Source organism: Saccharomycopsis crataegensis, assembly GCF_037102585.1.
Source record: "Saccharomycopsis crataegensis DNA, jcf7180000000084, whole genome shotgun sequence".
Lineage (NCBI taxonomy): Eukaryota > Fungi > Ascomycota > Saccharomycetes > Ascoideales > Saccharomycopsidaceae > Saccharomycopsis > Saccharomycopsis crataegensis.
Window position 1 is genome coordinate 324,142 of NW_027043829.1, and position 22,569 is coordinate 346,710.

General features: G+C 36.8%; 12 protein-coding genes across 12 annotated transcripts; 7 read left to right on the top strand and 5 right to left on the bottom strand. All coding sequences in view use genetic code 12, as the record gives it.

Annotated features, from left to right (window-relative positions):
* Positions 1 to 247: 247 nt before the first annotated feature.
* DPS1 (aspartate--tRNA ligase DPS1) lies at positions 248 to 1,900 on the top strand (the record flags this gene model as incomplete). Its single annotated transcript, XM_064996760.1, has 1 exon — positions 248 to 1,900. One exon carries the CDS (start codon positions 248 to 250, stop codon positions 1,898 to 1,900), a length of 1,653 nt encoding a protein of 550 aa, XP_064852832.1.
* Positions 1,901 to 2,194: 294 nt separating this feature from the next.
* On the top strand, positions 2,195 to 3,904 carry DASC09_031620 (uncharacterized protein; the record flags this gene model as incomplete). The annotated part of the gene is made up of 1 exon (XM_064996761.1): positions 2,195 to 3,904. One exon carries the CDS (start codon positions 2,195 to 2,197, stop codon positions 3,902 to 3,904), a length of 1,710 nt encoding a protein of 569 aa, XP_064852833.1.
* A 794-nt stretch (positions 3,905 to 4,698) lies between these two features.
* Positions 4,699 to 7,044, top strand: DASC09_031630 (G-protein coupled receptor; the record flags this gene model as incomplete). The annotated part of the gene is made up of 1 exon (XM_064996762.1): positions 4,699 to 7,044. The coding sequence occupies one exon, from the start codon at positions 4,699 to 4,701 to the stop codon at positions 7,042 to 7,044; it is 2,346 nt and encodes a 781-aa protein (XP_064852834.1).
* A 1,255-nt stretch (positions 7,045 to 8,299) lies between these two features.
* On the bottom strand, positions 8,300 to 8,758 carry YNK1 (nucleoside diphosphate kinase; the record flags this gene model as incomplete). The annotated part of the gene is made up of 1 exon (XM_064996763.1): positions 8,300 to 8,758. One exon carries the CDS (start codon positions 8,756 to 8,758, stop codon positions 8,300 to 8,302), a length of 459 nt encoding a protein of 152 aa, XP_064852835.1.
* Positions 8,759 to 9,162: 404 nt separating this feature from the next.
* DASC09_031650 (ribosomal eL24 family protein) lies at positions 9,163 to 9,636 on the bottom strand (the record flags this gene model as incomplete). The annotated part of the gene is made up of 1 exon (XM_064996764.1): positions 9,163 to 9,636. The coding sequence occupies one exon, from the start codon at positions 9,634 to 9,636 to the stop codon at positions 9,163 to 9,165; it is 474 nt and encodes a 157-aa protein (XP_064852836.1).
* Positions 9,637 to 10,471: 835 nt separating this feature from the next.
* On the top strand, positions 10,472 to 11,139 carry RPL30 (60S ribosomal protein eL30 RPL30; the record flags this gene model as incomplete). Its single annotated transcript, XM_064996765.1, has 2 exons — positions 10,472 to 10,474; positions 10,828 to 11,139. The coding sequence occupies 2 exons, from the start codon at positions 10,472 to 10,474 to the stop codon at positions 11,137 to 11,139; spliced, it is 315 nt and encodes a 104-aa protein (XP_064852837.1).
* Positions 11,140 to 11,762: 623 nt separating this feature from the next.
* ERG1 (squalene monooxygenase) lies at positions 11,763 to 13,235 on the bottom strand (the record flags this gene model as incomplete). Its single annotated transcript, XM_064996766.1, has 1 exon — positions 11,763 to 13,235. The coding sequence occupies one exon, from the start codon at positions 13,233 to 13,235 to the stop codon at positions 11,763 to 11,765; it is 1,473 nt and encodes a 490-aa protein (XP_064852838.1).
* A 998-nt stretch (positions 13,236 to 14,233) lies between these two features.
* DASC09_031680 (Mdm32 protein) lies at positions 14,234 to 16,282 on the bottom strand (the record flags this gene model as incomplete). Its single annotated transcript, XM_064996767.1, has 1 exon — positions 14,234 to 16,282. The coding sequence occupies one exon, from the start codon at positions 16,280 to 16,282 to the stop codon at positions 14,234 to 14,236; it is 2,049 nt and encodes a 682-aa protein (XP_064852839.1).
* Positions 16,283 to 16,716: 434 nt separating this feature from the next.
* TIP41 (Tip41p) lies at positions 16,717 to 18,096 on the top strand (the record flags this gene model as incomplete). Its single annotated transcript, XM_064996768.1, has 1 exon — positions 16,717 to 18,096. The coding sequence occupies one exon, from the start codon at positions 16,717 to 16,719 to the stop codon at positions 18,094 to 18,096; it is 1,380 nt and encodes a 459-aa protein (XP_064852840.1).
* A 430-nt stretch (positions 18,097 to 18,526) lies between these two features.
* Positions 18,527 to 19,402, top strand: SWP1 (dolichyl-diphosphooligosaccharide-protein glycotransferase; the record flags this gene model as incomplete). Its single annotated transcript, XM_064996769.1, has 1 exon — positions 18,527 to 19,402. The coding sequence occupies one exon, from the start codon at positions 18,527 to 18,529 to the stop codon at positions 19,400 to 19,402; it is 876 nt and encodes a 291-aa protein (XP_064852841.1).
* A 353-nt stretch (positions 19,403 to 19,755) lies between these two features.
* IMP1 (endopeptidase catalytic subunit IMP1) lies at positions 19,756 to 20,460 on the bottom strand (the record flags this gene model as incomplete). The annotated part of the gene is made up of 1 exon (XM_064996770.1): positions 19,756 to 20,460. One exon carries the CDS (start codon positions 20,458 to 20,460, stop codon positions 19,756 to 19,758), a length of 705 nt encoding a protein of 234 aa, XP_064852842.1.
* Positions 20,461 to 20,716: 256 nt separating this feature from the next.
* On the top strand, positions 20,717 to 21,517 carry LUC7 (Luc7p; the record flags this gene model as incomplete). Its single annotated transcript, XM_064996771.1, has 1 exon — positions 20,717 to 21,517. The coding sequence occupies one exon, from the start codon at positions 20,717 to 20,719 to the stop codon at positions 21,515 to 21,517; it is 801 nt and encodes a 266-aa protein (XP_064852843.1).
* Between the last annotated feature and the right edge of the window lie 1,052 nt (positions 21,518 to 22,569).

A 22,569-nucleotide genomic window follows, 5' to 3' on the forward strand; every position in this document is an offset into this window, starting at 1 on the left:
GCACAATTTCCACAAACAGTTAATATCTTTTGTACCCCGTTTATATTACTAATATTTTCTTCCAACTTTGAGAGTTACTCATCTTGCTTCCCATAAATGAGTAACATTTTGGTGATGTTACGCATTACCGGGTAAATCCTTAAAATGTCAAGGCACAAAAAAAAAACAGAAAAAAATTATTCAACGAAAAGTTAAGGATGGCACTTCATAGTAACATCTTCAAATCGATAGTTCACTAAAACACGCAATGTCTGTTGAAGAAGCTACTAAGAAAGTGGAAGCTTTATCTGTGGAAGAAAAGCCAATCCTTGGGCCAGATGGCCAACCTTTATCCAAGAAAGCCCTCAAGAAATTGGAAAAGGAAAAGGAAAAGGAAAGAAAGAAGGCTGAAAGGGAAGCTCAAATGGCCAAAGAAAAGGCTGAAAGAGAAGCCGCGGAAGCTGCCAATGATGTTTCTAAGGGTCTTTATGGTAAAAAATTGATCCAATCTACTGAACATTTGACCCAACCAAGAATCAAGTTTGCCGCATTGGATGAATCTAGTGTTGATAAGCAAGTGGAATTCAGAGCCAGATTCCACAGTACCAGAACTCAATCTGCCAACTTGATGTTTGTGGTTTTCAGACAACAAACTGAAACTATCCAAGCTATTTTGAAGAAAGGTGACATGGTTTCAAAGAGTTTCTTGAAATTCGTTGGTTCCATCAACTTGGAATCTATTGTTGTCGTTAGAGGTACTGTTAGAAAGCCAAGTGAATTGATTAAGTCTTGTACCGTTCAACAATATGAAATTGAAATCAGTGAATTATACGTCACCTCATCTACCCCATCTCAATTACCAATCTTGATTGAAGATGCCGCCAGAACTGAAGAAGAAGCTGAAAGATTAGGTTTGCCAGTCGTTAACTTGAACACTAGATTAGACAACAGAGTCATTGATTTGAGAACCATCACTAACCAAGCCATCTTTGAAGTCGAAGCTGGTGTCTGTCAATTATTCAGAGAATTCTTGTCCTCTAGGCAATTTAGAGAAATCCACACCCCAAAATTATTGGGTTCTGCCTCAGAAGGTGGTTCTAACGTCTTTGAAGTTACTTACTTCAACAGAAAGGCCTACTTGGCTCAATCACCTCAATTATACAAGCAACAATGTATTGCTGCTGACTTTGAAAGAGTCTTTGAAGTTGGTCCAGTTTTCAGAGCCGAAGACTCTAACACTCACAGACATTTGACCGAATTTACCGGTTTAGATTTAGAAATGGCTTTTGAAAGCCACTACCACGAAGTCGTCGAATTGTTGTCTGACTTGTTCATTTACATGTTTAAACAATTGAATATCAGATACAAGAAGCAAATCGAACTTGTGAGAAAGCAATTCCCTTGTGAAGAGTTCAAGATTCCTGACAAGATGGTCAGATTGGAATTCAAGGAAGGTATTGAGTTGTTGAGAACTGTTGGTGGTAGAACTGAATTGTCTGAGTACGACGATTTGTCTACTCCTGATGAAAAATTGTTGGGTAAGATTGTTTTGGAAAAATACAACACCGATTTCTACATTTTGGACAAATTCCCAAGCGAAATTAGACCATTCTACACTATGGTTGACCCAACCAACCCTAAGGTTTCTAACTCCTACGATTTCTTCATGAGAGGTGAAGAAATCTTGTCTGGTGCCCAGAGAGTCCACGACCCGGAAATGTTGAAGTCTAGAATGAGAGAATTCGAAGTTGATCCAGAAGGACCAGGTTTGAAGGACTATGTCGACGCTTTCACATATGGTTGTCCTCCACACGCTGGTGGTGGTATTGGTATGGAAAGAGTGGTTATGTTCTTCTTGGGCTTGAAGAATATTAGAAGAGCCAGCTTGTTCCCAAGAGATCCAAAGAGAGTTCGTCCATGAGCATTGTAAAGGACCCTTCCCCCCTACAAACTTCCTTTGCTTAATAATCCCCCCTTGTCTCATATCATATATATTATCCCTCGCTACTAGTTTTATTATAAATTGAGTTTTCAGTACAATGTTGTAAGTAAACCCTTGATAAGATAAGATAAGTGAAATCACGGCAAAATCGCGTTACGCAGCCCTTGGAGGTTTTTTTTTTTCAGCCGCTTCACACCCGGACACCCCAGCGAATTTTCACCAATTTTCGCTGAGATTCCGAAAAATTGCCCACTAAACTGCCAGCGATAAAGTATGCCCATAATTAACGTGCCCCACCATCCATCAACCTCAATCTCCTCACCAACCAACCAAAAATATCACACTATGGCTAAGTTTCGCTTATTGGACCTTGTGAAGCCATTCCAACATGGACTTCCGGAAATCGAAAACCCGGTGTCCAAGGCTCACTTGTCGTTCGACGATAGAATGCTTTATTCCATCGGGATCGCGATCTTCTTTGTGTTCTCTCAACTCCCAATTTACAGTGTTACTTCTGTCAACTCCGACCCTTTCTACCAGTTCAGACCATTGTTTGCTGCCGAACGTGGCACCTTGGACGAATTTGGGTTATTACCAATTATTACTGCCGGGTTCTTCTGGCAGTTCTTATCAGGATTTAGACTCATCAATGTTAATTTCAACGTGAAGTCCGATAGAGGATACTTCCAAAGTTTGCAAAAGTTGACTGCCATCTTCTTGGGTGGGGTCTATGCTTTTGCTTTGGTGTTCTTGACTGACTATTACAACCCAACCTCTAAGTTTGCCGGTGCTATTGATTACAACATCAGCAGCACCACCGCCGACGCAGTTGTTAACGTTTCTTCTAACATTGGTGAAAAATTCTTAATCTGGTTCCAATTGTTTGTTTACAACTTTTTGTTGACCATGATTGTGGAAATTCTCGATAAGGATTACGGTTTCACTTCCGGGTCCTTATTTTTGATCGGGGCTAATGTCAGCGTCACCTTCATGACCGGTGTCATCGACTTCACTACTATTAAGACTGGTAAGGGTTACGAATACAGAGGTGTTTTCATTCAATTGTTTATCATCGTCAAAAACGCCTTTGGCAGTTTATTTTCTAGCTCTAGCAAGTCCAACTTCTTTTACGAAATTGTCCATTTGTTCAACAGATCATCTTTGGTTAACTTGAAGCAAGTTTTGTTTGGCGTCATTGCTGCTACTTTGCTTTTCTACTTGCAAGCCTTCCACCAAGCTGTCCCAATCAAATCCAAGCAAATCAAGACTCAAGCTCAATCTTACCCAGTCAAGTTGTTCTTCAACGGTGCTTTGCCAATAATATTTGCCTATTCCGTGTTGTTCAACTTGAAGATCTTTAGTTATGTTTCTTATAAGTTCTTGAACTTCACCACCTTGGGTAGCTCTTTGATCGCTATTGTTATTGCTCAATTTGAATCTTCTTCCAGCTTGGTCCAATCCATAATAAAGTTGATTGTCGGTGAATTTTCCTCAGACTCTTTCAACCCAACATTCTCTAAAGCTTACCAAACCTCTGGTATTGCTTCTTATTTCCAGGCACCAACTTCCTTCACTGGTGCTATCTTGAACCCAATCAACACTGTTGTTTACAGCGCCTCTTTAGCTGGTTTGATCATGTTTTTTGCTCTTTCTTGGACTAAGATGTCTGGTTCTTCAGGTAAGGACGTTGCTGACTTCTTCAGCAAACAAAACATCACCATTTTGGGTAAGAGAGATGCTAACGTTGCCCATTATTTCAATAAGATCATCAACAATGCCTGCATTTCTGGTGGTTTGATTTTGGCTGCCCTTGCTGTCATCTTTGACTTTTTGGGATGCCAAGGTTTGCCAACTGCTCTTGTTGTCTCTATTTTGATCATCTTCAACTTTTTGGAATCTTTCTTCACCGAATTGCAGCAGTCTGGTGGTAGCAGTTTGTACAACACTGCTTTTGGTGGTCAAGACAAACTTTTTGGACAATAAGTTTGACCAAACCAATTAATAAAATTGTAAAAAAAATAATGATTATAGCATTTACAAAGTATCAGTGATATATATAAAATAAAAAAAAAAATAATGGCACAATTTAACCCTCCAACTTTATGTTTCCTTATTCCTCCTTACTCTAAAGACCAGTTTCTCTTTTATTCCCGTTTATCCTTGGCTCTTGTTTTTCATCTCTTTCGATATCTACCTAGTACAGTACAAACAATCTGCCTGCCAGGGAATTTTCCGATTGTTTATTATCATAATTCGTTTATTATTTGTATGATCTAATTGAATATTTTGCTTGTTCCCGTATAATATATATAATGAATAACTTCGAAGTTATAATGATTTCTACCCCCCCAGGGCTGCGTAATTAGATAAGAACCGGGTGAGGGGAGCCTATTATTAAAGCGATTCAATCCATGTAAATCTGGGAACCGTCAACCAAAATAGCTAGCCACCCCCAAACCACTGGTCTACTTCTCTCTCTAAGCTTATGTATCCTTGAGCTTTAGACACTGTCGTTTCCTATCATCGTCTGCTGCTTTGTATTTTTGCTATTGGTAAATCTATGAATTTTTTTTTTTTTTTTTCTTTTTCTTTTTCTTGATAACTAAGCCCATCTGAATATTATACATTATCATTCGCTACCATCATCCATTCATCCTACAATAGAACCAATACTTAGCTCATAGCTCTTTTTTCTTCTTCTTCTTGCTAGCTGATTTCCTTTTCAATAGAAGGGCTTTCTTTTTGTTTTTCCTTTTGTTTTTCTCTTGAATATAACCATGTCACCTCAAAGCCATGGCTCGGCATTTAATTCACTCATTAATGTCACCTCGTCGCTAATTATCTCAGACTTGACCAAAAGATTCCATGTTGCTCCTTCACCTTTAGAAAGGTTATCGGAACATCAATCAAAGGTTCTTCGATATGTTGCGATCTCTTCTTCGGTGGTACTGATAGCTGCTGGGTTAGTGGGGTTTTATATGTTGGGAGCGATCGACGCGAGAAGAAGAGTGTTTAGACATCATTTGATTTTTTTCTTAATCGGTTACGATTTTTTGAAAGCTGTTACTTTATTATTCTATCCTGCCAGAGTGGCGTTGGTGAACCATGCCTACTATAATGGGAATTTTTGTGATATTGTGGGATTTTTCACCGCCATGGCGATTGAAGGGGCCGACATTGCAATTCTCTCATTTGCAATCCATACTGCGTTATTGATCTTTTGCCCAAACCGCAAATACAAAAACGGTGATAAAGTCGAAGGTGGGTTGTTCCCATACCGGTATTACGTCTGGGTGTTCAGCTTTGTGGTGCCAATTATCTTTGCGTCTTTGGCGTTCATTCGAAACGTTGGATACCAACCTTTGGTCAGTTGGTGTTATTTGCCAGAACGACCAAAATGGTATCGTTTGGTATTGAGTTGGATTCCAAGATACGTGATTGTCATCACGATTTTGTGCGTTTATGTGGGAATCTACGTTCATGTCATTCGACAATTCAACCGGATCTTGGTTATCCACGAAGAAATCAACAACAAGGAAAGCCACCGATTGAAATTGGACAAAAACTTCTTCAAGAATTTCAAATACGTCATCACTGAGTATTTCAAAGATCATCGGTTCACCATGGAAAATCATCCACGGATGAATTTGAAAAAACGCAAAAGTTCCAAAAGTAATTCTCAACAAGATGATGCTGATAACTCATTAGAATTCGATTCAATGACAGATGTCGATGACAACTTTGGTGAAAAAAGAAAAGATGATACGGTGACGAGCGAAAGTGGTAACGATCCTACAAAATTGCTGAACTCGTTGCATCAAGCGACCATGAATTCGTTTGAACAGCGGCGTATTCAGATTGAAAAACAAATGAAATCGATCTTTGTTTATCCAATCTCTTATATTCTTCTTTGGCTTGCGCCATTTGCCTTGCAATGTATCCAATATGATTATGAAATACGACACGGTCCGGTATATTGGTTGACTGCCATTAGTGCATTTATGCAACCGTTCAATTGTACCGTAGATACCATTGTATTCTTGTATCGTGAACAGCCTTGGGAGTATACGGTTTATAATGTCTCCAAAAAAATCAAGATGAAAAACGGCCATCTTTATGCAAATGACCATTTCAACCAGTATTATGGTACTCATGAAACTTGGAGAAAATATTTCAGTTGGTTGCCATTATACTTTGTTCCCGATGAAAATTATGATTTCGAAGCTGATGAGCCAGTGGTGACAAATGACGGAGAAGATGATGAAGCAATGGCCAGCAAAATCATCAACAACCAAACTCATGATTTCAGTAATATTTTGGGATCGAATTTGAACGAAGATGAATTCAGAGCTGCTCCTTCTTCAAAAGCCGAAGTCCTGGCCAATATTGGTCAGTATGAGGATGGTTGTATCGCCTTTAAAGACACACATGGTCTCTCTAGAAATCATCCAAATGATTTTGCGATCAATCCATTATCTGATCATCCTAATTCACCAAACCAAAATCAACAACAAATGAGGTCAGATACTCTTATTTCCACGAGTGATTTCTACAATATGCCACACCGAATGTCTTCAATACGGTCGTCATTACCATTTTTCCAGTACCGTAAAGATAGCGACCACCAGGGCAAAGAGGTGGGGATATCATTAGATATTGTCGAGTCGACCAATGAATTGCAAGCCAATTATGACAAAAAGAAAGGCTTCTGGCTGAGAATTACCGGCGGTGCAGCGCATGCAAAGGAGACCTCTACTACTGTCAATACCTTTGTGGATATGAATGATCATGATTTGGACCATGAACCATCCAAGAATATCTTTGGAGACTACAAGTTGGAAGATATTTCCAATTCAGACCAATCAAATAAAGATCGTCATGATAATATCCTCAAGTCGCCAACAAATGGTCATCATCTACCCCTGATTGCCCCTCATTCGCGTAGCAATACTTTGAACAGGGCATTCAGAAGGAAATCTTCCTCTAGAAAGACTCCATCTTTAACTAGTCCAATCTCAACAACATCTCCTATCATAAACAATGGAGGGGAAACAATGGTTGATGATACTGATGACTCGTCGCTTGATTTCTTAGATTTCTTGAATCGCGGTCCCCCAGCATAATCATACCATGTATTATTCAAAAATATGATCCATAGGATCCCATATTCAAAAAAAAACAAGAGAAAATTTGAGTGAGTGCTGCTGCCTTTATAATAGATCTACACATATATATTTTTCTAAAAATTTTTCTGCTGCATGTTATTACTTGTGTTCTTCTTTTTTTTATTGTTTTATTTTTTCCGGTTGAACATTATTGATAACCTCTTTATCATTATATCATACGATTCTTTTTTTTCTTTCATTCATTTTCCTTCTCTTTATATGAGAAGCATTTACTATCATCATATTCTATTCGGTTTCTCTTCTATCTCTCTTCCTAATGTCCCTTTTCTTATTCTTCTTGTTATTGTTTGTACTATTATCCGTGGCTTATATTATCTTACTATTTAATCTTATATACTTAATCTTATATATTTCTATTGTTATTTCTTTCTTTCTGTTCAACCTAGCTTCCTAATCGTGCTCGATCAAATGAATGATATTTTCTGGTCCCAATCGCGACATTGATGCGTCGTTTATTCATTAGGTGTTACTATATTTTCAAAAAAGTTCAATGTATCTAACTGGATGTCAAAAATCTCTCTTTGTTGGTAAACAGGACAGATTCAACTTTTTTTTTTTTTTTTTTCATATCTGAAACTGTTCTTTTTTGGCCTTAAAGGCTCTAAAAATTTTTCTAGAGTACCGGCTCCATGCATGCTGAACGGAAGATTTTTTTTGATCTGCAATTTTCTCTCTTTAATAAGGAGACAACGTTATTGCTTCATTTGCACAGCAGATACACGAATATATTAGACATTAAACCTTCCGCTGATCATAAAAAATACTGATTTTGGTAATCTGTTTGTGTTTATTGTAGGCTGTCGGTTCCAGAAACACTTTTTCAGACTTCAGTAGAATATTGCACTTTCCACCAATCAGATGCAGGATATTCTGGCAAGAAATAACCATCTCTCCTTACAGTTCCTATTCAACCATAACTATAGATGATACTTATAATAATGCGGTAATTCTTATCCATTTCAGTACAAAATAAAGTATATTCATACAGAATACAAATGAAACAAGAAAAAAGAAGACAAGCCAAGAAGACTATTCTCCAGTTTTTACACATCTTACATTAGTGAATTCCCAGGGTTAACAGAAATATCAAATAAAATATATTAACATATTCCCATTAAAAATACCGGTTTAGAATCTCGATAGCAGTAAATATGCATCGTCTCATACGCTCAATTAGTTAAAAGCGAGACATTTACTCGTAGATCCAGGACAACATGGAGTGCTTGTAGTCAACCAATTCTTCCTTCTTGAACCACAAAGCAATTTCCTTGTTAGCAGATTCAACAGAGTCAGAACCGTGACAGACGTTTCTACCCATGTCAATGGCGAAGTCACCTCTGATGGTACCTGGAGCAGAGCTCAATGGGTTAGTGGCACCCAAGATAGCTCTACCTTGCTTGACAACATCCTTACCTTCCCAGACGGTAGCCAAAACTGGACCAGACAACATGTAGGACAACAAAGATGGGAAGAATGGCTTGGTGGTCAAGTCGGCGTAGTGTTCCTTCAACAAGGATTCGGTTGGCTTAACCAATTTGATGGCAACCAACTTGAAGCCTCTGTCTTCAAATCTACCCAAGATCTTGTTGATCAAACCTCTTTGGACACCATCTGGCTTAATGGCAATAAAAGTTCTTTCTTCGTTAGACATACTGTTAAAATGGATTGTTTTGTGTTGGATTCGTGTCGAAATCTGGAGAAACAAAAAAAAATATTATTGAACAACACAAATAAAAAAAAAGTTTCAGCGGTTTAAATTTCGCTCGCCCAACAGGCATTACCCTGTACATGATCCTTATACCGTGCCCACGGGAACTTCATACTCCCTATTATATTAATAAACCTCTCATACTTGATGGGCTTTGTAAAATGGGGGTTTTCTAATTTCTAACCCCTAGGTTTTATCATGTAACGACGACTCCAGATTCTCACCAACTCCTCATTTTGACAGAATCATTGTAATAATTATATATCTTTTACTCGGTAGTCAATTTATACAATAAAGAATACTTATATTACTAGGAATTGTTGATATGAAGTAAACTAAAAAAAAACTTAACGAGAGGTAGCTTGAACCTTTTGGAAAGCACCCTTAGCACCTTGCTTGGAAACCTTGGCAGCACCGGATTGACCAGCAACGGCCTTGGCCTTAGCAGCCTTTCTCTTAGCCTTTTCAATCTTCTTCTTTTCCTTAGCGGCAGCCAAGTCAGCGTCTCTGGTAGCCTTTCTGATTTCTGGCTTGACGCTTCTTCTTTCTCTGATAGTTTCCAAAGAGACACCAACAATAGCTCTTTCGTTCTTGATGGTCTTTCTAGATCTCTTCTTTTGGACTTCTTCAGTCATACCCTTCTTGTGGTGTCTTCTGTATAATTGAGTCCAGGAGATTCTTCTTGGGTTCTTCTTTTGCAAGAAAAGGGAAGCAGACTTAGAAGAGTGGAATCTGAAAGTCTTGGAGTCACCACGGACGTACAAAGTACCTCTACCTGGGTAGATTTTGGTACCGGAAAAGGAGTCAAGTTCGATCTTCATTGCTAACCTAAAAATACTTGTTAGAATTTGTTATTCTTTGCTTGAATAATTGTCAATGTTTTGAAAGTAGTTGATTACATGGTCCAATAATCCTCCCGCACTTATCCTTATAAAAATTTTCAGTGGTTCCGCAATCCAAAAAAAAATCAGAACAATTTCTAGTTATTGATCCCCTGTATATATCATTTTAGTTGTTGAGGTTGATTGATGGTCTTGATTCAAAAGTTTATAATTGTTTTATCATCATATGTTTCTCAATCTGTCAATCTCTTGATGAACAAATCACTTTCATAGTCGTTTCAAAAAATTATCCGAGTCACTGAGATGTAATAATGTTTGTTACTCTAAACATGTTGGTTGATTATTGTAGTCTTTGAGTTTCCCCTGATACAAAAAAATAATAAAATATTTTCCCCATGGATATCTATTCTACCATCTCGAAGAATGAAAAATTGCCTTGATACATCTTTCAAACATCATTCCCATTTACAATAGCACATCTTAATCACTAATTGACAAAATCATTATTATCACCATGTATCCCAACTCACTTTCTTGTTCTAACTATTCACTTGAGGCAGTTTACTTACTAATTTTCACTGATGGTTAATAGACCTCTCACTTAGTATATCGCTCGGTTTGTTCAATGTTTTTTTTTGAGAGTTTGAAGATTTTTTGGCCTGGCGGGAGGTGTGGATGTCTCTTAGGGCTCATTGCGCACGTGAATGTTTTTAACCACTTGTGACCGTTTGCAATATTTATTGACACGTGCTTGAGATATTGAGCCCTATATACTTGCACAATCGGTGAAAAAAAAAATTACTTGTCGCACCACATGGTAAATAAAAAAAAAATTTTTTTTCAATATCTTATTTAACTACATTTGTCCAATTCTTCTCTCTATATCCAATATACCGGAGTGCAAACTACATACCTAAACGCGCAAAGATGGTTAGTATTTTCAGTTGATTGATCTATTGGAATTCGTTATTCTCCCCATGTCATTAGTCCTACACTGTTTTATTAGGAAAATGATTGCCTTAAAAAATAGTAATGGCGGGGATTGTAAAGAATTAATATCATTGGGAACTGATTCCTCGTTGTCTCTTCCAATAATATTTATCTAGTAAAGATCCCACAATATAAACAAAATGTTTTTGTAATTGTGCAAATTACTAACTTTCTCAAAAGGCCCCAAAGAAATCTGCTGACAACTTCAACGCTAAATTGGCCTTGGCCATTAAGTCTGGTAAATACCAACTCGGTTACAAGACCGCTGTCAAGTCTCTCAGACAAGGTAAGGCTAAGTTGATCGTTTTGGCTGCCAACACCCCAACTTTGAGAAAGACCGAAATTGAATATTACGCCATGTTGTCCAAGACCCCAGTTACCTACTTCCAAGGTGGTAACAACGAATTGGGTACCGCTTGTGGTAAATTGTTCAGAGTTGGTGTTTTGGCCATCACCGATGCTGGTGACTCTGACATCTTGACCACTGTCTAAATTCAATTGTGTTGACGATTATGGTTATTTGTTTTGATGGAAGATCAAGAGGAAATTTTTGTTAATTAATTTTTGTATTCTAGTAAAATAAATTGTCTTCAGATATTCATTGTATTAATATTGTTGAAATTGTAAGAAAGAAAGTTATCTTTCAATTAGTTCTGTTCATTGGCGATTGCTCTTGTGGTATTTTTAAAGTGGCTGTGATACAATTACCAGTGGCCAAATTATTGGAATTAGAATTGTTATTTGCAGCATAAATCATAAAATAAACAAAATCGAGGGTATCTATAAAATAAACAAACAAGAAAAAGGGAAATTTGCAACCAATAGTAACTAATCACAAATATGAGTTTATATAAAGAGCAACAAACTTCAATCAAATTTGTCAATGATGATGAAACAGATGACGGAAAGAAATAAAGAAAGGAGGGGAAAAAAAAAGTGAGTAGCATAGACACCCTTCAATACCAAGAAAATAGTGTCAAAGAAGTGTCATGTAAGAAAAAACCTGACAAAATCAACATAAAGAAACACTATATATATATGAAAAAAAAAAGAAAAAAAAAAAAAACGACAAGAACCAAATTTTTCCAAAGCTGAGCAGACATCTCGTAATCAGTCTATGATACAATTTCCTGCCACATATATGGAGTGAATACCACGATGGCGGTGTATAGAGTGAAAATCGCTTCGTAAATTGAAACTGGGAACATCACCAATCCATTTTCTCTGAAGTTGAACATTATACTGAAGAAAGCCACCGCGAAAAAGTGCTTGAATAACATAAATGGTTCAGGAACTAACCCACTCAATAAGGCAATTGGGTATGGAATCTTTGTCAAATAATGGAAGCAACCTTTTTGTAGAATCACCAAATACTTGGAATCAGCGCTGAACAAAGAGTACAAAGCGATAGAAAGCACATTAATGACAGAATCTAAAGATTTTCTTTCGTGATGGAACTCCATAAATTGGTCCAATACTTTTGAATGGTCGGCAAATGATTCAATTTTATCTGGAGACAACAATTTGGCAAGTAATACCGCATCATTCAAACCAACGGTCATCCCACCACCGGTCAACGGATGTCTCATGTTAAGGGCGTCACCCATAACGAATAATCCTGGGATTTCGTTTCTTTTAGCCACCAAGTAAGAGTTTGGCATGATTCTAATTCTTGAATTGAGCAATGCGTTTTTATAAGAAGGTCTAATAGATTCAGGAATAATGTTGTAAACGGTTTCATTCAAGTATTTCTTAAGTTTCACATCATTAACGGTTGGTAACTTTGGTGATCTGTAAGCGCACAAGATTCTGGTTTCCACAGGGGAGATTTGATAAATCAAAATTGGCGCCTCATTACTAATAACCACATGGCCATGATTTGGGGATGGTAATTCAGCATTTTCCAAAGTTAAAGAAATGAAATGTGATCCAACGGTAGGGACATTTGATTGTCCCAAAGTTTTTCTGAATTTTGAAAAGATCCCATCACAACAAATGGTCAAATGAGCATTGTATACCACTTTGGAACGGTCAGTTTCATTGACCATCACCCCAGTGACGTGACCAAGGTCATTTTTCTCGATTTTGATAACCGTACCCTTCAAGCAAGTGAGATTAGGTTGTTTTTTAGCAATACTTCTCAAATTACTAATGAATTCCCCGTGTCTAAAAGCCACTCCCACTTCGCGTTCATTTTCCTCAAAATATTTGGCATCAAGGGTGGAATCACTCACAATTTTACTATTTTCATTGGTGGCACAACATGGAACATCTTGGATTTTATGGGACACGGATTTTTCAGGATAATCAATGATCAATTGTTCGCCATGGTAAAAGATGCTGTAACCGTCGACATGGATCGCTTCGATATTGTTGACCGCTTCAATCATCCCAAGGGACTTGAGGGCTTTCAAACCAGCCGGTTGCATCAATTCACCAACGATACGGTCTGGTTGGGTCCAATCTCTTTCAATTAAAAGGACTTTTCTGCCTTGACGAGCCAATGCGGTGGAGATGGCTGGACCCACAACCCCAGCGCCGATGACGATAGCGTCGTATTGGATTGAATTATCGGCGGTGATGCTCATGGTTTTAGTTTATTATGTCGAATTGTTGGTTGGATTTGACTGGAAAGTGTTTGAACTTATCCTTAAAGAAGGAGGAGAATATAGGTCTTGCAAAGATGTTCCAATCACCAGCGAGCGTCAAGGGGATGTGGTTGAATAGAAAACGTGATGAAGAAAGAGAGAGAGAGATAGGATGTGGCAAAGAAAGAAAGAGAGAACAGTATGTGGTGGGCTGCTTTATATATATATATATATGTATATATAATATAATATAATATAATACAGTATGGGTTTGCTGATGTGATTTTTCCAGTCTCGTATAATCAACCCATAGAACGAAGCGAAAAATTCACAGGGAAGAAAGACGAAAAACAGGAAAAAACGCCTGCTAACGATCACATGCAAATGGAATATCGGCAGATTTTTTTCATCGGCAGATTTTATTCGCTTTGGGGGAAATTACTCTCTGTGTGAGTAAACAATCCCAGAATATTTAATTGTTTGTCACAAATGATTGTTTGTAGATGCCGATCTAATAGTGGCTAGAATACGTCACTTTTTTTTTTGTTGTTCTTGTTACTGTTGTTTTTGTTATTGTTGTTGTTTTCGTTGTTATTGTTGGGCACCCAACATGTAATTTTCATATAATATACAAATGTAACCAGATTTTCCTGCGTTGGGTAACACTAGTATAATGTTTATTTTTTATTCCTTAATAAAGCATCAGTATACCTAATGAAAACATATTTATCAACTGTTCCATTGGCGTCTAGCAAAAGCTAGTTTGCCTACTCTGTCGATTCAAAATAAAATGCAGATTCATGTATTCAAGTGATTAGGTGTTGTTGTTATATACAGAAATAAAAATGCCTTGCCATCACAACTCAAATAAAAACAGAAAATAAAAAATAATCCCCAGATGCAAAATAATAATAATAAGAATAAGAATATAATACGAGCCAAAAGAAAAGCATTAACAAATGAAAGAACAAAAAAAAAAAAGTTATATGGCAGACAGATTAAAACAAAGCCCCCAATCCCAATAATATCAACAAACTGATCTTATAATTTGGCCTATGCTTCGCAATCCCAAACAAACGATCTTCATTCTCCTCATCCCCGAAACTAACATTTTTTCCAAGAGCGTTGATCAAATGTGACACATTAAAATTATAGTAATTATTCCCATAGTTCTTGATAAAGTTCGAGTTCAACTCATAGTGCATATTTCTCACCATGTCGTCATACAACTCCCTAACAATCCCATCAACGATAGACGTCTCGCTGGTAATTGAAACTTTGTTATACATCTCATCAAGATTATAAATCATAGAACCAGTCAATGTGAACTGCTTATCCTGAACTATACTGAAGTCATTGGTGGAAACCATGCTTGGTTGGCTAACATGTTCCAAAGTTGTGACTTCTGATGGTGATAAGATCGAGCTGGTTTGATGTTTAGCGAAAAATGAGTTTCTAGCAGCATTGCTGTTCACAAGAGCAATAATAGGTCTCAAGTCAGCAGCTACAATATATGGGGTGCCGTCGATAGATGAATGAGGAACTTCATCAGGAATTTTACCAATAGCATTAATAAATTGTACTTTAAAATCGAAAAACACATACTTGCTTTTATTTGCATTGTCTTGTTTATGACACAGAGTGTCCAATTTCAGAGTATTGTCATGAGAATCAAAAATACCAAACTTCCTTGATGGGGACTCTTGTGAGGATACAGTATCATTATTTTCTTTGGAAGGATCAAAGAAGGTAAAAAATTTCTTGATTGCACCAATACCGCCACTAGCCGACTCATTTTCATCGTGGAATAAATTGCTATACTTGAAAAATCCTTCAAAATTAGCATAATCATTAGTAATGTTTCTTGTAAAGTTATTAATATATTTGATATTTTTATCCAAATCCAAGCCAACCAATAAATCATTGTTGACTTTGCTTTTGATTTCATGGATAAAATCATTGATATTAAAATGCTTTTCATTTGGTAAATTAATATCGCAAATCAAATTCACTTTGCCATCCACTAACCAGTTAAACTTGTTTGCAAGCAAAGAACTGGTTTTCAAATCAATTTCGTGCACTTGAATTCTTGTCATGGTATTACCGTTATTTGCTTCATCCGATGCTTCCTTCAAGTTACTCAAATCAATCAAATGTTTGTGGTTATCGACAATTGCTGGGGATTGAGGGTTGAAATTTAATTGCTTTTGGTGAATCGTAAACAAAGAATTATCAATCGAGCCAGAACAAATCTTTGGTTTCAAAATATCAAGAAGAAACCAATTCATTCTTAACCTTGGTAGTTCGAGATTGAAAATGTCAAACTGAATAGGATGGACCAAATTGAAAGAAGAGTAATTGATATGTACATTTTGGAGTTTGATATTATTGAATTCATAATCGTCGTTATCATTAAAGATCGTTGGAATAATCATTTGGAGCAAGTAATTCTTGTCGTTCGGATTAAGGTCATTGTCATATAGTCTATTATCCAACGACCCACTAATACCGTTAATATCAACATCGTTGACTAAGCCTTTATTCTGATACCATTTGTTAAAATTCAATGTGATATCTAACTTATCAAATTTCAAATCAAATTTGACACAATTGTCATCATTGACGTTGGTAACTCTCAAATCTCTCAAGCTGATAACTCCTTTTCTGAAATCCGGGATGATATTATCTTTGCCATCTTTCAATTTATTGAATTTCAAATGGATTTTCGAACTGTCGTATCTGAATATTGTTTTCAAAATCAAATCATCAAGTATTGTGTTTTCATCACGATCACGGCTCACAGTTTGAAAAGTGTATAGCACCAACGAGACAAAAGTGGTTGTTCCCAAGGCAAACCATAAAATGTTTGACCATACAAACCAAGACACAAATGCCGACAAATCGTCGGTGTTGAAAGGACGGTTTTGACGTATTAGGAGCCATTTTAAGTTGAGTTTGATGGCATCAAGGAATGAGGATGATGCTGCAACAAATTCTTTTCTACTTATATTGTTTTTTCTTGGGGATGGAGGTTCTGGTATTTGCATGCTGTATAATCTGTGAAGCAATTTTGACGGAATGACTAAATGCTTGTAGTTCTTGTGTGTAGCGAGCCTGCCAGTTCGTAGTAGTAGCAAAGACAACGGTAGAGGTCGTCCCAGTAGTGTTGCCGAGCTACTGGCGAGAAGTCTCAGGCAGCGAGCTCTAAGCATCTCTTTATTATTTGGTGTCTATAGTATATGATTACAGTGTCCAACCACTACAGGGAGCTTAGCTTCTTTCCCATTGGCAAATTTTTTAAAAGAAAAAAAAAAAAAAAAGATTTTTTTGTGGCTCACAAGAGCGCCGGGACGGAGTGCGTTTTCTGTCCTTCCGTGGCGGTGGGTGACATTAAATGCAAAAAACAAAATAAATAAATAAAGTACGTAGATATCATAGATTATTATCCATTATTATTATCATTCATTATCATTGCCACAAGATGGAAAACGATAATATAAAAGGGAAAAAGGTTACAGGTGCCACTGAAAAAACTGCATTTGTTGCTCCTTCCAATCCCTCCTCGGCTGTCGCTCCTCCATCACCATCTTCTTCTTCTTCTTCTTTTTCTACATTTTTAACCCCGTCTGCTTCCGGAATCAATGCTGTGCAAATCAATAATGCCCGGGAAATGTTTTTAATGTCAACCCGGTCAAGAAACAATCCTGCTGCCATTAGAGGATCAAAGACCAAGATAAGTCTGTCCAGTCCATCGGCAACAACGGCAACATCAGAAATCAATGAAACTGTGTTCCAAACTAGTTTACCTTCATCGATGATGACCACATCGCCATTCACCAATCCCAACATCAGTGTCCCTGCAAAATCACATGAGGGTGGATGTAAGAACCCCCAGTGTACTTGTTGTGGATCAGTGATAATTCCTTCCCCTGCTTCATCGTTACCGGTCAAGGATTCCCCCTCGATCTCAATAAACGATTGGGAAATTTTCACTACGAGAAAACCGATTTTGAACGCCGAAGAAATTGACCATTACGAGGAGAAATTGAACTTGCCATTGCCAGAAATGATCTTTGGGAAAAATGAAGTCAGAGTGAAAAATACTAAACATAATTGGGAGATTGTTTTCAATTCCATTGATTCTCTTGATACGGTATTGAAAATCGGTTGCGATCCCAATAAATTATTAAAAGTGGCACATTCAAAGGATTGGTTTAGTCATAAACAGAAAAAGGCATCTGGAGGATCGTCTCCCTCAACATCTTCAACATCTTCGTCACTAGGCTCAACATCAAACAATAATAACGCTAGCATTCAGCTTTCTTCGGATATGTACGACACCGAAGTACCTACCGATTCACTCAATGAACATGTCACCAAGATGATCAAGCCTTATGATTGGACATACACCCCACACTATAAAGGTACCCCTTCCCCATCAAACTCCCATAAATTCACTAGATCGCAAAACCAAATCCCTATCAAAAAACTCAAACGCCCCGACCCCATTTTATTCTTTGATGACGTGGTGCTTTACGAAGATGAATTGGCAGATAATGGGATTGCTGTGATGCAATGTAAAATCAGAGTGATGGAAAAAAGATTGCTTTTGTTGTGTCGATTCTTCTTGCGAATTGACGACGTGATTTTCAGAATCAAAGATGTACGACTATTTGTTGAGTTCGAAGAGAACTTGGTGATCCGTGATATCAAGGAGCAAGAAGATACTTATCGAAATGTTTATAACAAGGTGTTGAGATTAGGTGGCGGAGGAGATCCTAGATTTTATTTGAGAGATAGCAATTGGGTTAGCAATCATTTGACCACCGTGTATCATGAAGTTGAAGAGATTAAATTCTAGCGAGTAGTTACGATTGATGAGCAAAATATAAGGATATTTATGATATTTATAATTGCTTCGTCTTGAATTATTTATCTCATCAAATTATACAATAATAGTGCTGATAAAAACTCGGTTATGCGTGATTTTTTTAAGTCTGTTTCGCGGATAAATATCTAAATAATATAGTAATATCTAAGGAAATTATGGAGTTTATTAATATCTTAACCATCTTAATGTCAAATATTAATAGTATTTGTTAGTATATTCCTATTTCCTATTGCTCAGTGTATCGATGCTTATGTAAAAGCCTCTGTAGTCCGGGTGACTGCAGTTGTTTGTAACCACGCTGTAAATTTCCCAGACCAAAATCTTACATGAATTTATCAGAGGCTGTGGAATCCTCCCATCATTAGTGACATTACCTATCCCATCCCAATCTTGAAACACAATGCTTTCAACGATCAAATCTTTATTTTTCTTAGTGTGTCTTTTGAACGTCGCCGTGGGTTTCAAAGTTCACAATGGTGTGGTTTCAGTCGGTGCCAAATCTGAGAAATTCACTTGTTGTGACCCAATAGAAACCCCTGTGTCCATTACCACCGATAAAGATTCTATCGATTTCAAATTCTCGGTATTGGACCCAGAAGGTAAAGAACCTTACAGACCAAACCAGGTGGTGGTGGTGTTATCCAAGCAAGAATCGTCATTGGAACAATCATTTATTCCAAAATTCAATTCCAAAAATGCTGCAAGTGTTTCCATTGCCATCAATGAAATTTCTAAGAACTTGTTGTTTTTCGAAACCAATAGCGAAGAACCAGTTCTTGATGTCAGTATAATATTGGGAGACTATGCCATCAACTCTCCAGTGGTCAAAAAGATTGGATCCATCAAATTTGCCGGCTCCTTGGTAAAGAAACTTTCTAAAAATTACTCCAAACCTTCCAGAAGCACTGTCAAGCCAGAAATCCGTCACATTTTCAGATCTCCTGAAAAGCAAGTCAGCCCAATTATTGCCACTTTCTTCATTCTGTTGATTGCTGCATCATTCTTGTGGTTTGTCGGTACTTTGTTGGCTCACGGTACGGTCAACTTGAAGAATTTCGGTGCCGCCAGTGGTGAACCAGTATTCTATGGTGTTTATAAGATCGCTTTCATCGGTTCTATCATTGCATTTGAAGCATTCTTCATTCAATACTATATTGGAGACTCAATCTTCAATTTGATTTTCAAAACTGCCATTTTGGCTGGTCCAAGTGTTTGGTTTGGATCAAGAGTGTTTAGAAGTTTATTGCAAAAGAAGGTCCAAGATGGTAAGGCTTGAAGGTTTGTACAGTAGTAATTGTTCTAAAAAATAAAAAAAAAAAGGTAAAAAAAAATTAAAACATGAAAGCTATTATATATATATATATATATATATATATGTCACTACAAATAGTTTTATAATGTTTTTTTTTCTTTCAATAAATACAAGAAAAGAGAATAAGATGTTATAGCATATTTTAAAAATGATTCTCGTAGATAGAATATATAATAGACACAAAAACAGTCGTATGCTAAAATGGTAATTTGTTTTTTGTTTTTTCACAATATTCTTATCAAATCACTTTATATATTGTCTAAAGCCAATCAATACCTGTGACTTTTCTCTATAATACATGGTTGAACTTGTTTCTTTCATTGTTCTTTATCTTTGTAAATGTTCTCAATTTTCCTAATATCCCAAGTCCACCACTTCCATGGAGATGAGACATAGACCGCGTATTCGACTTTTCCATTTATTAGGGCCAATGGGACCATATTGTAGACTCTCGAATCCAAAGAATTGTTCAAGTTATCCCCAGTCAACCAGCAATGACCTTCTGGGATTCTTATGAATTGATTATGTGTCGTGCTGCTTTGTTCCTGGTATGTCTTATTTTTGTCCAAAGTGGTTTCCAATTCATCAACCCATTGACTGGTCTCATCGGTGGTGGCATCTCTGATATCTTTTACTCCCAAATTTTCCTTATTCGACACGGCATAATCTTTAATATATTCACTGAAGTTGGTATATATCGATGACTTTGAAGGATCAACAAGAATTATATCTCCAGGCATCCCCGTCACTCGCTTGCAAACTCGACTCATCGGTTCGGTAGGTTTGCAGCATGACACCATATCCCCAGTGGTTATGCCTTTTCCTCTTCTGTAAGCCCTAGATATCACTAGATAGTCACTAAACGAATGAAGGGTCGGGAGCATCGAATCACCATAAGAGGCAATATATTCATAACTGTAAGATGAGGCAATATGGGCCGCAAGAAGAACGTTGAACACTATTGGTGATGCCTTTGCCACGGCGGTAAAATAACGAGTAAATATCGTAGATTGAGTTCTCATATTTATGGCTCCTCCGTGGTAATATATCTTTCGTTTATTCTTGCCTCTCCCACTACTACTAGTTCTCGTTCTTCTTCTTTCTGTCCCAGTTTATTATTATTATAGTTAGCGATGGGGGTGGTTTTTTTTTATTTTCTTGGTTTTTTTTCAAGCACACCGGGCAATCAAAAAAATATCATCACAAACATCCAATTACTTTTGATTGACTAGCCGCTTTAATCAACCTTATAGTATTTGATTATTAATAGTATCAAAGATGGCTGCTGAACAGAGACTTGTTTTGGAACAGCTTTTTGGAAGGGACAACCTTTATAATCTTCCGAGTCAATCATCATACAGACCATCAAGAAGCCAACCACTTAACCTATTTGATAACAGAATTTGCAAATCTTTCCTAGTGGGCACCTGTCCCCATGATCTATTTTCAGGAACCAAAGAAGATATGGGTCGGTGCAAAAGAATCCATTTGGAAAAATACAAAATACAATATGAATCAGAGAAACGAAACTATGAAAAGCGTTTGGAGGCCAGTGGCGGAAAGTTGAGTGAAGATGACAAGAGAATTCAACGAATGGTTGAGGAATTCGAGTACGATTATATGCAAGATTTGGAATACCATATCAATGAAGTGGCCCACAAGATTGTGGTTGCCGAAGACAACCTTCGCCATACTCCGGAAGAGCAACAGAAAATCGATAAGATCACAAAAGATCTTGATAATATGGATATTAGAATTGGGTTGGTGACCCAGGAAGTAGACCTACTCACGAAGAAGGGACAATTGGTGAAAGCCTTGATCGAATCCAACAAATTGAACGAATTATTGGAGCAGCGGAATAAGTTTAGTAAATCGGTAAGAGAAATCACAGACAAGATTGGTCAGGCGAACCAACAGAAATTAGAAGTGTGCTCGGTTTGCGGTGCGTATCTTTCACGATTAGATAGTGATAGGAGACTTGCTGATCACTTTACTGGGAAGATTCATTTGGGTTATGTGACGATGAGAAGTGAATTGAGTGTATTGAGGAAAAAAAGAGCTGCCATTACCAAGAAATAATTGATATGTATAGATATATATTCTAAAAGCTGTGTTGATATGCTTACTATTTGTAATATATGATGATGATATTATTAATGATGAAATGGAAAGTGTGTAAGAAACGAAAAACTTTAAATGAATTATGTTGATATGCGATCAGCCAAAAAAAAATAGAGCCATTAGGAATATTTGCTATCGGATTTCTATTCTCTTTCTGGATTCATTTCAGCATGAGTGTGAATATTTTGTACCTTTACAGCATGTCATCAATGATGATTAATGAATTCTCCTTTGTGTATTTGTCTATTCCAGGATAAAAATTTGAAACATTAACTTACATCATTACTGAATGCCTATGGTTGTAATATTCGAAACTATTTTTTTTTTTTAATTTTTGCTTTTTGATATTGTTAACAATAATCTCTTTAACATATAATTACAAAGAAGTTTTAACATCTTTTTTATCTTCATCGTAGTTGACTTTTTTTCAAAAAGAGTTTCTACAGGCTCTCGCAATAAACTTAGGAGTTGGTGATGGTTGTACCAAAATACGCGACAGAAGCCTGGGAAAAACTTTTGAGAATGCCATACAAAGATTAGAAGCTCCATTTTTTAGGTCATAACGAGACAATAATAGAGATCATACTCAAAATAAAGCAATCACGACTCCCTTTATTTCGTAAAACTTTTCATTCGCTTGCTACACATCCGATGTGTTACGTAAGAAAGGAAAATTCGAGATCCTCAATGTGTATTTTTGATTAAACAATTAACAAGTTTTTATATTGTTTTTACATTTTTACTATTCTTTTGGAGATGGCAACCGGCTCATAACAATTGAAATTCTCATTTATTGGAAAATAGCTTAAATAGAGGGAAATACAACCACTACCGTGATTTGCAGCATTATTAATGAAAGTCAGCTTACGAAAGAAAGAAAAAGAAAAAAAAAGTCAACTTAGAGATTATTAGTGATAAAAACATAGGTAAAAGAGGTGAACCACCAATATGTTCCTTCCCCTAAGAGATCTTCGAGAATGGTATATTCATCAACAATGATTTCTCCTAGA